Below are 14,535 nucleotides of genomic sequence, written 5' to 3' on the forward strand. Positions count from 1 at the left end.
CTTAAGGACTATCACAACAATTCGCAACATGCAAGCTCACAAAAAAGAAACAGATGTATATGGCCATACAGTCCATCCTAACTCATCCATCCAGAAAACATCTATGGCTACCCCATCAAAAAATCCAATTGTTTCTTAAATAATTCCATTGTTGTGACTCCATCACGCTCCCCAGTAGTCTATTTCAACTGTTGATCACTATTTGTTTGGAAAAACCTCTGACATCAGTCTTAAATTTTTCTTTCACTGCCGAGAATTGGGCTCTCAGTGCCCAGGTGCAACTCAGTACTGTTACTTACCAAGATGTTTGACTTGTCATCATTCTACCTGTCACCTCATAAATATTTTGCAGGGAAATTTTGCTAACAAGCGAATCTGTTTGTTCACTATGCTCACTGTAAGCCTTATTGCTTAAACATTGTTTGTTGATCTCAAGATGCCAGACTTGTTCAATGTGGCTTTGACGAGGCAATTCATGGGGAGGGTATATTACACAGGTTATGATCCCTCCAAGTAAGGCAGAAAAGAGATCTGTCTTAGGAGTTTTCAAATTGTTCCTAGAACTCTTCATGGAACCAAGAGTGTTGAAAGGTAGGAAAATACAAACTAAAATTGGCTGTAGATTTGGAAGAAGGGGTCACAATGCTTAAGCCATTTATTATTGTATTAGTGTGCTAAAAGTCATTGCACTAAAGAAGCAATTATCCAGGCTGGATGTCCCTAATACAGTCTGAATGTGACACTGATATCTCTTACGCCCACTGAAGTAAAACCGCTTCTTGGCCAGCGTAGTACTATGGACCTGAATCAGGTCGTTATAAGTGGTTCGGTTACTTACATGAAAGAAACATGGACACATACCTTCTATGTGACTACTTGTAAACAAGCTGAATAGGTAACACTCCAAAATAGTGAGGTGATCATGAGTGTTCAAGAATCAGAATTAATTCACAATATGTTCTGGATGATCAACTGACTTAGCAGCATGCTGCAATTGATCTATTAATGATATTAAGACAGCACATAGCCATTTAAAATCATTGGAAAAGCATTCTCTTTAAGACCATTTTCAGGTCCATTTGTGAGTTGCTCCAGCACCCTTTTAATAGTCCCCTCAGACTTCTAGGAAGACTCTATGGTTTTTAAACATGCTTTATTACATAAACTGCAATTTATGGTCCAGTTATAATTTGCCAAAATCCAAATTTGACATAATTTGGATTCATATGTAATTCTACTCAATTGTTGTAACACCCCTCAGGCAGTCCTTGTTTAAGTTAGTTCAGCGGATGCATACTACCATTTGTAGTTGAAGTGAAGGTTTGGTGTGATCCACATGTCCTTGGTCAGTTAGCTGAAAATGACTATAAAATATTGTTCCATTTGTTATCTACATTCTATGTGATATTCCAGCACTTCACAGCCATCAACTGTTCCTCACCAGTAAGTCAGTAAGTATTACATAGGGTTTTCGTGGAATCTTAGCTTAAATGTAGCCTGTGGTGATTCATAGCCTGGTCTTATTTTAGGAATACACAGAGAGTGTTGGATTAACCCTTTCTGTTCTCAGATAGAAAATAGCAAAACCCCATGGACTTTTCCTAGATGACAAGCAAATTCCAAAACATGTCCCATGAAATCAACAAAGAATTGAAATCATAATTTATTTTCTTTCCAGTCCCCCACCACACATATTTTCTTCGACCACTAAGGAAACTGAATTAAACCATGAGAATTCAGCTGCATCTGCCTCAAGATCAACAGAATTGGAAAGGAAGTAAGGTGAGTCCACCTCTCAGTTTTCTAGGGTATACTATTGGGTTTGTAGCCAATTTCCAGGTAGTCCACTCAGTGTGTCTGGAGCGAAGACGGTGATGCATCTTAATTGCCTTAGTCTAGTCTGCTATTTTAGATGAATTAGTATTCTTTATTTGTTTATGGAGACTGCTTCCATCTGGTAAGCTAGCTTTGATTGCTTGAATTTCAATTAATGCAACTTATATTTTGGCAACTCCAAATCCAGATCCAAAGTTCAAAGTGATACCAATGTGCATGAGTACCTTACAACATTAAAGCGCTTGTAAAAAAAATGATTAATATGAAAAGGCATGGGAGTTCAAGGAGATGTGGTAAATGTGACAATGGGAGAAGTTAAATTGAATATTAATATGGGAGGCAAGGTTATGTTTGACACGCTATAAGGAAATGAATATGACTGTGGGTTACATGACATACAGTGCTTGTTGAAAAAAATGTTTAACTGACACCACATGCATACTCCCATTTCCAGTCTGCTGATGTGATGACCCATCGATGCATGAAGGAGGCCAGTAAATGGAAGAAAACAACCCAATTACTATATAATGCCAGAACTATTACAAATGGATTTAGTAATACTGTAATTCAATATTATTATGTGACATTATGTGATTAATACCGCAACTTACATTTTTTAACCTCTTGGGAACTAGTTACAAATTCAGTCCCATGAAAGGATGCTTGTTAAAAGTCATAAGTACACTTAAATAAAAACCTTTTATAAAGTGCAAAGCTACCCTGAAGTCAACACCTCATTTATCAGTTTTAGCCGTAACAACACTAGGAATGAGTTCATTGTTAAATAAATGTCATTCAGTACAGTAAAATGATTTTTCAGTAGGGCATGTCCTTTCTGACTTGGCTGGAATGCAATCTGTTAGATGTTGCTCCTCTCATGGGCGAGTCTTTCTCTCTCTCTCTCTCTGGCTGTCTCTTTCTTTAAGCAAAAGCTGTTATCTCTCACTTCCTGTTAGGAGATGCTTAGGTTTCTTCCCCATGATCGCACAGTGGTGGCCCAGGACATGGCCACTTCACACCTCCTTTGTTTCAGAATGTTTTTGGATAGGTGCAGGATGGGTTCTTTTGACACCTTTTACCTTTGAAGATTTGTCCTTTGTCAAACAGTTTGAATACACAAAATGCCAATCCTTTTTCTTTTTGGACCATTGATTACTTTTTAAAAATAAAGGTTCTATTTTAAAGACAAAATCCATTTTTCATAACTCTTCAGAGTTAGTCCATGATTGTTGTATCATCACACTTTTGGTGTGCATGTCAATATTCTCTCACTGGAGGTGAGAGGGAGGGGTAGGGGAGTGAAGTGGAGGTGTTTGGTCTTGCTGAATTTTCAAGGAAAGCCTCCCACCCTCAATAAATAGGCTCTTTGTGCATGCAATATTTACAGGGAATGTCAGACCATGAGTGCTGTTGGCTGCCAATCACAAAAGTTGACCAGGCATATTCATGGCTGACTGGCCTTTAAAGGACGAATGATTTTTGGATCTGCAAATGAAAGCAGCTGAAAGGAGAAAGGTGGAGAAACTGTTTCTTTCATTGATAATGGGTGGAGCTTTCAACTTTGGGGGTGGGGGGTTGGTGGGGGTGGGGGGAGGGGGGGTGGTGGGCAGGCATAAAATGGGCTGTCATACAATTCGTCTGACTTACTACAGCTCATTTTACTCCCTGCCATAACTGAATGCTGTGGCCAAAGCTGTGAGACTCCTGATACAGGAGCTGCAGCAAAGGAGGGTGCATCTTCTTGAAGAAGACAAGCCTCCTGCTAAGACAGAAGTGCAAGTTCAGTGGACAGGGGTGGAAAACATTATTTGGCATCTGGAGAAGGGCCAAGATAAGCATACCCCTCTTTGTATGTATGCTTGCTCTGTTCTCCCATGAAAGGCCCCATTAGAGATGCTTCACCTGTGCGCCCTCAGGGAACATTATATAGAGCATGTACTCATCGTCATAGTATTCTTGCATAAAACAGTAATACAAAAGATATAATTGCAGAGGGGCATAGTAATACCTTGGCCTAGCAGTTCAAAGGTCTGTTGACATTGAGTCCTGGCAGCAGAAATACCATGCCAGTCATTTCCAAATCGTGGCCCCAGGAGAATGTTCGTCTGAGCACAGGGGTGTTCCAAGACTTCCTATCATCTGTCAATGCGTTCTGCTTATAAGTAAGATGCACACAACCAGGAGAGGACTAGGACAACAGGGAAGCCCCAAGACAGTCAGTGAGCAAATGCAGAAAAGCAATCTCTCATATTCTCTGTGTCTGGTGCAATTAAGATCTTGGGCACCCAGTTTCATGAGTACATCATTGATGCTTTATCGAGGGTGGCACATCATTTAAGAAAAATAGTGGTAGCTGCCTTTACCTGCATTGGGCACACCCTATAGGTGGCTCTCATGGAGATTCCGGGCCTGTAGTTGTAGCCAGTGGGCACCATGGAAACATTTTGCAAGTAAGTATGAAACATGCAATAAAATTGGGTAACCTAAGGCAGGCAATTTTTAAAATAAATAATGAAAGAGTCATTTTGTAGGTAATTAATTTAGTTGGCTGAAGTAAGAACAATTGCTTGACAACAATAACTCTCCAAGTGTTTCCACGTATCAAAGAAATTACTTGCGTCTGTAAGCGAGCATGATCATGTGCTATATATATTTAACAACTATCACATCCTCAGGATGTCCTAAAGCACTTTACCATTAATGAATTACTTTTGAAGTGCAGCCCAGAATGATTTAAAAGGAATGGATAATGTAAGTTTTCAAGGAATATGGATGATAGTATCCTTCTTATGCATCTTTATACAGAAAAGTTTAAATTTCTATGCTACACACAATCTCATAAAATATTTGTTACAAAGAATGCTTTTCTGAACCACACTGCAGTTCTGTTCAATATTTTGCCATGTGCTTGTTCTACTTTGTTCATTTTCTGTTGACAGTACTGACAACACTAACAGTTCCTAAAGGAGAAGAACCTTGCACCTCTGATAGTGGCCAGGCCCCAAAATTTGGTAGGCCCTGAGCGCTGTTGCATGAGGCAGTGTAAACACAGGCCTATTGTATTTTCTCCAGGCCCAGCATCCTACTACTGAAAGCAAAAAAACTGGAAGGACAGTGTTTGTAGGTTCTTGACATTCACTTGAAAATCATTCTCACACTGCTGCAATCTACAACATAAAAATGGCATTAAGCACTTGTACTCACCAAAGTAAATTTGTTCACTTGTACATAGATCTTCTGTACTTCCAGATCAGTCACCATTGGTTCACAGCCAGTACATTCTTTATATACCTCCAGGTAGGACTTGAACCACTCCAACTGCATTTCCTTAGGTGGGTACATGCTGAAATCCAATTCATTCACCCCTAAACAGAAGCAAAACCTTTATTCTTACAGTCATCAAAATGAATAATTATGCCTGGAAGAATCTGGAATTTTCGGAGTGAAATTTATAACTGAGTCCTATAAACCATCAATGTTTTGGCAACAGGAGCCAGCTGTAACATGTTCCAGCAATCAATATTCTATTTCAGGATCCAGTACAATGCTCCCTCTAAGATGGGCATGAATATGGCCATGGAGCAATATGGGCTGTACTGGACATTGTAGTAAATAGGCTGATCTCAACTTGTCACTTAGTCAGGAGAAACTTCCAGCATAATGTAAGTCATGACTTTTAAAATGCAAACTGTCCATGGACAGAAAAGTGGTGCTCATAAAGTTTATAGCCCATCCTGTAAAAATATAATGTGTCTATTTTCCCCTTTTTCCTACTCGAGGCGGTTTTTGAAGCTATTGGTGCCCTTTCATCGCCTATTATCTTGGACTGTAGCTCAACTATTGTGACATTTAATATATGCACACTTCTGCAACTGTCATTTTTTTTCTCACAGTTTGTTCATTCTTTCAAAGTAGAATAGTAGAAAATTAGAGCTGAACAAGAAAGGGACATGTGAATCAAAAGTAACTGGAAAACAAGCAATGAAAAACTACTAAGGATTTATGAAATAACAAATCCTGAATGACCAGTCAGGAGAGCCTAGCAATAATAAAAATGAAGGAAACAAAATAGAATTAATGGAATCACTGTGAAAAAAATCCCTCTGCCAATTTTTTCCTGAGTAACTGAAATTTCTAACATCCCAAATAAAATTTTAAGAAAAATGAAAACATTAAAAAACGAATATTTCAAAATATGTACGTACTGAGTTGTCTTTACAATTTTATTTTAAGGCACCAGCCTCTCTTATAAGCCCAGTGAATATTTTCTTGCACCAGAAAGTTACTGGTCATTACCAACCATTTCCATGCATGCTGAAAATGTGCAGATTGCAGAATTTCACAACATATAAGCTGCTCACCCTGAGCATATGCACTTTTTGTGCATCAGTAGATTTCTGAGTTGAAGCAGAGGGATGTATCCCCTCTTCCTGTGAGAATTTGTAAGTTTCTTTTGCTTTCTCCAAAAAGATTTCAAAACAAACTGGAGTATGAATTACCAGAGACTTAATTTGGGGATGTTTCACATTTAAAATATGAACTGTGCCTTTTAAAATAATTGTTATGACCAGGTGAGGAAGGAGTATAGGGCTCCCCTCTCAGCCTTTTCCTGGTTTGGCCGTAACAAGGTTTAACTTTTAAAACACAGTTTTTTTTTAGCTTCCCCTCAGTGAGTCCTTGCTCACTGCTCTTTAATTGTAATTGCAAAGGAATCAACCAGACAGATTTTCTCAGGTTTAAACAAGAAGGGTGTCAGTTTAATCATTGTAAAACTCTAACTCAGTTAAAACTGCTAAAAATACATGACGCAACCAAGCTAGTATGCATACGTGATAACACACACACACACACACAAATAGATACAGAAGAGGAGAAAGACTCAAAGGGGGAAGGTTTGAAGTAGTAGATGGAATTCAGTTACTGGTTTTGGGTTGGATGTAAAGTCTTTGATTGAAGTTAAGTCTTGCCATTCTCGTTGGGGCCTAATGCAAACTTTCAAACTTGTTTAGCTAGTACCAGAAGGTTGCAGAGTCTTCTGTCTTGAGGCTGAAGTTATGTCTGTGGGTCCCTGAAACTTTCCGTGAGTGAAAGACAAAGAGAGAGAGAGAGACCTTGCTTCTCTCTGGTCTTCAAAAGCAGTTTGTTTAAAAACTTTATTGTGAGCACAATTCAATCAATTCCAAGGTTGGCCAGCAGGTTAGTCATGTGACTAGCTCCTTTGTTTGAGACAGCATTGGCTGCGAGGTTTGTTGATTCTTCAAAGGGCGGCACAGTGGCGCAGTGGTTAGCACCGCAGCCTCACAGCTCCAGCGACCCAGGTTCAATTCTGGGTACTGCCTGTGTGGAGTTTGCAAGTTCTCTCTGTGTCTGCGTGGGTTTCCTCCGGGTGCTCCGGTTTCCTCCCACAGCCAAAAGACTTGCAGGTTGACAGGTAAATTGGCCATTATAAAATTGTCCCTAGTATAGGTAGGTGGTAGGGGAATATAGGGACAGGTGAGGATGTGTTAGGAATATGGGATTAGTGTAGGATTAGTATAAATGGGTGGTTAATGGTCAGCACAGACTCGGTGGGCCAAAGGGCCTGTTTCAGTGCTGTATCTCTAAATCAAAATCAAATCTTACCAGGCATACTCAGTGGGTTGGGGGCGGGGGGGGGGGGGGGTGATGAAGAGGGTGGGGTGGAGTGCTGGCTCTTAGACAATGACTCTCAATATCTTTTGATCATCACTATTGACAAAACCCATTTGGCTAATTGAATCAGGGAGTAGTTCCATTGTCTCTCTGTGCAACTGTCTCTCAGAATACAAATGTGCAGCCATGTTTTCAGCCACTGCTCTGTGGTCTTTTTAAACAAGTTATTTTCAATGTCCAGGAAGCGTTCAAATAGTGTTCCATATGTCAAAATTAATATGTTTCCATTTGGCAGATGTGGTTTCTGTCACATATGAACTGATTACTTTTAGCTCCAGAAAATTAGACAACATTTATAATTAGCAGCTCCTGTAGTCTCCTTTGTTGTTACTTAGAAAACTTGTATCGACCATGGATGTTTCTGTTTTACTCGGTGGAAAAGCTGAACAAGGTTTCAGTTATGTTCTTCAAGTAATTTAAACCTATCTAGAAGATAATGTTGAATCAATGGGTTCCTCCCGAATGGCTAATATATGTATTAGCCGCTGTTAGATGCTGTTAACACAGCATGCCCCCCTCATCTTTCTTTGGGTCCAAATTCAAAAAAGTTACTTTATTAATGAAAACTGGGAAACTTAAAGTAATGAACTATTAAGCATTAACTATTAAGCGACAGAGGAGACTGCAACAACTACAGCGGCATCACACTCCTTAGCATCACAGGGAAGTCCTTTGCTCGGGTCATACTTAAAAGACTCCATTTACATGCAGACTGAGTGTACCTGGAAGCACAGTGTGGTTTCTGTGCTGGCAGATCATCTGTGGATATGATCTTCTCCAGACGCCAGTTATAAGAGAAGTGTAGGGGACAGAGTGTACACCTTTACCCTACCTTTGTAGATCTCACTAAGGCATTTGACGCTGTCAGTAGAGCAGGGCTGCACAAGATTTTGGAAAAAATAGGCTGTTCACTGAAGCTCCTCAGTCTCATCTGCTCTTTCCATGACAACATGCACTGCACTGTACAGTTTGATGGCTCCACTTTTAATAGTTTTGGAGTGAAGAATGGAGTGAAACAGGGTTGTGTCCTAGCCCCCACTCTGTTTGTGTTTATTAAAGACTTTAAATTCACTAATAGTAATTCAATGATTCAAGACAGGAACTGACAACAGGAAAGTGTTTGAAGGGGTTGGTGCCCAAAAGGGGCATTGGATGGGACAGAAAAGAAAGCTGAGAAACAGGTGGCAGTGGAAGCCAATGGCATGAAAAAGGTCAAGGGCATTTTCGTCCCATTCTCCCATGCCTGCTCTGCCCCAAGCCTGCTGTACTCTGTACCCCAACACTACCGCACTCTGTCAACTCCTAGGTTTTGGCCACACCAATGCTTCCAGAAATTCTGGATATCCCAATCTTCTTCCTTAGGACTCTCTTCCCTGACTTCTGGATCCCACGACTCGCTCCCAGTGCTTACAATTTTCTAGACTATCCGCAGAGGGATTCCAGACCCCAGAGCCATGACAAATTCTTGTCGTTTCCCTCAACAACAGGTATACCATTTTGGATACTGTTGCGGGGGACGACTTACCAGGGGTAAGCAATGGGGTGCAGGTCTCTGGCACAGAGTCTGTCCCTGTTGCTCAGAAGGGAAGGGGGAAGAGGAGCAGAGCATTAGTCATTGGGGACTCCATAGTTAGGGGAACAGATAGGAGGTTCTGTGGGAACGAGAGAGACTCACGGTTGGTGTGTTGCCTCCCAGGTGCCAGGGTTCGTGATGTCTCGGATCGTGTTTTTGGGATCCTTAAGGGGGAGGGGGAGCAGCCCCAAGTCGTGGTCCACATAGGCACCAACGACATAGGTAGGAAGAGAGATGGGGATTTAAGGCAGAAATTCAGGGAGCTAGGGTGGAAGCTTAGAGCGAGAACAAACAGAGTTGTTATCTCTGGGTTGTTGCCCGTGCCACGTGCTAGCGAAGCGAGGAATAGGGAGAGAGAGGAGTTGAACACGTGGCTGCAGGGATGGTGTAGAAGGGAGCGTTTTGGTTTCCTGGATAATTGGGGCTCTTTCTGGGGTAGGTGGGACCTCTACAAACAGGATGGTCTTCACCTGAACCAGAGGGGTACCAATATCCTGGGGGGGAGATTTGCTAATGCTCTTCGGGGGGGTTTAAACTAATTCAGCAGGGGGATGGGAACCTAAATTGTAGTTCCAGTGTACAGGATGTTGAGAGTAGTGAGGTCAGGGATAAGGTTACAAGGACGCAAGAGGGCACTGGCAAGCAAGAACCTGGTTTAAAGTGTGTCTACTTCAACGCCAGGAGCATCCGGAATAAGGTGGGTGAGCTTGCAGCATGGGTTGGTACCTGGGATCTCGATGTTGTGGCCATTTCGGAGACATGGGTAGAGCAGGGGCAGGAATGGATGTTGCAAGTTCCAGGATTTAGATATTTCAGTAAGAACAGAGAAGAGGGTAAAAGAGGGGGGGGGTGTGGCATTGTTAATCAAGGAGAGTATTACAGCGGCAGAAAGGACGTTTGAGGACTCGTCTACTGAGGTAGTATGGGCCGAGGTTAGAAACAGGAGAGGAGAGGTCACCCTGGTGGGAGTCCTCTATAGACCTCCGAATAGTTCCAGAGATGTAGAGGAAAGGATAGCGAAGATGATTCTCGACAGGAGCGAGAGTAACAGGGTAGTTGTTATGGGGGACTTTAACTTTCCAAATATTGACTGGAACTACTATAGTTCGAGTACTTTAGATGGGTCAGTTTTTGTCCAGTGTGTGCAGGAGGGTTTTCTGACACAGTATGTAGACAGGCCAACCAGGGGCGATGCCACATTGGATTTGGTACTGGGTAATGAACCCGGCCAGGTGTTAGATTTAGATGTAGGTGAGCACTTTGGTGATAGTGATCACAATTCGGTTAGGTTTACCTTAGCGATGGGCAGGGACAGGTATATACTGCAGAGCAAGAATTATAGCTGGGGGAAAGGAAATTATGATGCGATTAGGCAAGATTTAGGATGCGTAGGATGGGGAAGGAAACTGCAGGGGATGGGCACAATCGAAATGTGGAGCTTATTCAAGGAGCAGCTACTGCGTGTCCTTGATAAGTATGTACCTGTCAGGCAGGGAGGAAGTTGTCGAGCGAGGAAGCCGTGGTTTACTAAAGAAGTTGAAGCGCTTGTCAAGAGGAAGAAGAAGGCTAATGTTAGGATGAGATGTGAAGGCTCAGTTAGGGCGCTTGAGAGTTACAAGCTAGCCAGGAAGGACCTAAAGGGAGAGCTAAGAAGAGCAAGGAGAGGACACGAGAGGTCATTGGCGGATAGGATCAAGGAAAACCCTAAGGCTTTCTATAGGTATATCAGGAGTAAAGAATGACTAGAGTTAGATTAGGGCCAATCAAGGATAGTAGTGGGAAGTTGTGTGTGGAATCAGAGGAGATAGGGGAAGCGTTAAATGAATATTTTTCGTCAGTATTTACAGTAGAGAAAGAAAATGTTGTCAAGGAGAATACTGAGATTCAGACTACTAGGCTAGATGGGATTGAGGTTCACAAGGAGGAGGTGTTAGCAATTTTGGAAAGTGTGAAAATAGATAAGTCCCCTGGGCCAGATGGGATTTATCCTAGGATTCTCTGGGAAGCCAGGGAGGAGATTGCAGAGCCTTTGTCCTTGATCTTTATGTCGTCATTGTCGACAGGAATGGTGCCGGAAGACTGGAGGATAGCAAATGTTGTCCCCTTGTTCAAGAAGGGGAGTAGAGACAGCCCTGGTAATTATAGACCTGTGAGCCTTACTTCGGTTGTGGGTAAAATGTTGGAAAAGGTTATAAGAGACAGGATTTATAATCATCTTGAAAAGAATAAGTTCATTAGCGATAGTCAGCACGGTTTTGTGAAGGGTAGGTCGTGCCTCACAAACCTTATTGAGTTTTTCGAGAAGGTGACCAAACAGGTGGATGAGGGTAAAGCAGTGGATGTGGTGTATATGGATTTCAGTAAGGCGTTTGATAAGGTTCCCCATGGTAGGCTATTGCAGAAAATACGGAAGTATGGGGTTGAAGGTGATTTAGAGCTTTGGATCAGAAATTGGCTCGCTGAAAGAAGACAGAGGGTAGTGGTTGATGGCAAATGTTCATCCTGGAGTTTAGTTACTAGTGGTGTACCGCAAGGATCTGTTTTGGGGCCACTGCTGTTTGTCATTTTTATAAATGACCTGAAAGAGGGTGTAGAAGGGTGGGTTAGTAAATTTGCGGATGACACGAAGGTCGGTGGAGTTGTGGATAGTGCCGAAGGATGTTGTAGGGTACAGAGGGACATAGATAGGCTGCAGAGCTGGGCTGAGAGATGGCAAATGGAGTTTAATGCGGAAAAGTGTGAGGTGATTCACTTTGGAAGGAGTAACAGGAATGCAGAGTACTGGGCTAATGGGAAGATTCTTGGTAGTGTAGATGAACAGAGAGATCTTGGTGTCCAGGTACATAAATCCCTGAAAGTTGCTACCCAGGTTAATAGGCCTGTTAAGAAGGCATATGGTGTGCTCGCTTTTATTAGTAGGGGGATCGAGTTTCGGAGCCACGAGGTCATGCTGCAGCTGTACAAAATTCTGGTGAGGCCGCACCTGGAGTATTGCGTGCAGTTCTGGTCACCGCATTATAGGAAGGATGTGGAAGCTTTGGAAAGGGTGCAGAGGCGATTTACTAGGATGTTGCCTGGTATGGAGGGAAGGTCTTACGAGGAAAGGCTGAGGGACTTGAGGTTGTTTTCGTTGGAGAGAAGGAGGAGGAGAGGTGACTTAATAGAGACATATAAGATAATCAGAGGGTTAGATAGGGTGGATAGTGAGAGTCTTTTTCCTCGGATGGTGATGGAAAACATTGATGGTGAGGAGACATAGCTTTAAGTTGAGGGGTGATAGATATAGGACAGATGTTAGAGGTAGTTTCTTTACTCAGAGAGTAGTAGGGGCGTGGAACACCCTGCCTGCAGCAGTAGTAGACTCGCCAACTTTAAGGGCATTTAAGTGGTCATTGGATAGACCTATGGATGAAAATGGAATAGTGTAGGTCAGATGGTTTCACAGGTCGGCGCAACATCGAGGGCCGAAGGGCCTGTACTGCGCTGTAATGTTCTAATTCTAATTCTTCCAGACCCCAGGATATTCCTCCTCATTATTCCCAGGTCATAGAACCTCTGCCAGTGATGCTAGATTCCAAGTATCTGGCCAAATGGTCCGAGAACTTTTCTGTGCAGTGATTTTAGACCCCAGTGTCGCCCTTTCAATGCTCCCAGTCCCAAAGACTCCGCTCAAAATATTGCTAGATCTTCAGTACTGCTATTGGTGGTCCCACGTTGCAATGCCCTCAAATCCCAGCATTGTCCTAAAGCTGATAAATCAAACTCAGTAATAATATGACTTGGTTCTTATAGAATGTCTGATTCACTGTAAGCAACACCAGGGGGACATTCCCAGATGTGTACAGTTAGGTTCAACACTCAGGCCTTACTGTTTAATGATAAAGAAAAATAAATTTATTTGTGCGTATTTAGGTAAGTTACTAGAGTTTAAGGAAGTCCTGCAGAAAAACCTGGCAGGAGAATACTTATTTCACCTGGATATCATTTATCTTTGTTAAAATGCAACAGTTACAGGGATACAGAAGTTTGGCAGTCTGCCATTAAGAAACAGTAATCCCGAGGTGGGAACTAACTTGATGTCAAGATACCAGTGTTGAGAATTTCTTTTATCACTTGCTCTTGATTTTCTAAACATCTCACATTTATTTTTCCTCATTAGCGTCTGAGCTTTGTATCATGACAATTATGAATCAATGTATGATACAATGCAATATTAATGACAGGTGGAGCCATAACGCATTGCAAATTCAGCTGTCTCTTTTGTAATCTCAATTGTTTTATCTTTCATCATCAGTTTAATCTGATTCTTTGAAAAATAGAAAGGACAAACATTTCAAAATACTTTTTGTGTTTTGTCATTATTCTGAATGTTTGATGTCAGTACAGAACCATTCAGAATTTTTAAAGACTCTCTTTTTAAGTTTGCTTTTCTAACAGTAAGATAGAAACTTTAAGCTCAAAATCTTAATATGTATTTTGTCTTGAATAGAGAACATTAATCAAACTCCAGAGCAGTCAATGTGGCTCATCATTCTTTTAAAACCCTCTGGCCCCTTCTGCATCCCCAATTTTCATCACTCAGCCATTGACAGACAGGCTGTCAGCTGTCTGGGCTCTAAACTCTGGAATTACCTTCATAAACCTCTCCACCTCTCTATGTCTCTCCTCTTTTAAGGAACCTCTTAAACATTTGACCAAGCTTTTAGTCATCTGCCCTGACATCTCTTTATGTGGTTTGGTGTCCAATCTTGTTTGATAGCTATGAAGCGCCTTGGGACATTTTACTATGTTAAAGGCAAGTCTCTGGCTTGGATTTTATAGTGAGAGGCAAAGTGATGGCATTTGCCATTGACCTCAAATAAAGCTGTCCACAAAGATCTAGCAAACTCTATGCCATGGATTTCCTCTTTTCCAATGTCAGTTTCATTCTGGTGCCAAGTCGAGGGGATCTCCAGGTGTCCAGCAACAATGATGTCATCAAGAAGGCTAAGCAGCCAATCACACTGAAGAATTCTCAGAAACAATAAATCAGGAAGTAAAATGCACTGATTATCATTCACTTTATATAAAATTTGCAGAGAGCTTCTAAAGATTGGGACATGCACATGAGAAAAAGGTAGAAATTGAAATATCATAAGCAAAATTTTTTAAAATTGTAATATTAAAAGCTTATGGCATTTTTATCATAATGTAGACACTTGATATTCCACAAATATAAAATTCATTTTTCAGGGCCGGAGAGGTTGTTCAGCAGTAGTTATGACTTAGTACAACATTAAAAATTCAGTTACACTTCATTAAGAAGCCGTAACTTTTTGAGGTTTTTTTGCAGCATTATTACAGTATAAAAGAGGAAGTTCACGTCAATTCAAGTAATTTCTAAAGGTTTCTATATGCAGGGACTTCAACAGAGCACCCTGTGAAGATGCAAGAAT

The 14,535-nt window shown here is 41.5% G+C and overlaps 1 protein-coding gene across 2 annotated transcripts in view; it reads right to left on the minus strand.

Moving 5' to 3' along the window:
- Positions 1–14,535, minus strand: part of LOC137377064 (ethanolamine kinase 2-like) — a 511,523-nt gene that overhangs the window by 172,260 nt on the left and 324,728 nt on the right. For both annotated transcript variants that reach the window (XM_068046299.1, XM_068046300.1), the window contains one exon: positions 5,041–5,201. In XM_068046299.1, coding sequence (XP_067902400.1) covers positions 5,041–5,201 — 161 coding nt within the window. The remainder of the gene's footprint in view (positions 1–5,040; positions 5,202–14,535) is intronic.

Source organism: Heterodontus francisci, chromosome 14 (genome assembly GCF_036365525.1).
Source record: "Heterodontus francisci isolate sHetFra1 chromosome 14, sHetFra1.hap1, whole genome shotgun sequence".
Taxonomy (NCBI): domain Eukaryota; kingdom Metazoa; phylum Chordata; class Chondrichthyes; order Heterodontiformes; family Heterodontidae; genus Heterodontus; species Heterodontus francisci.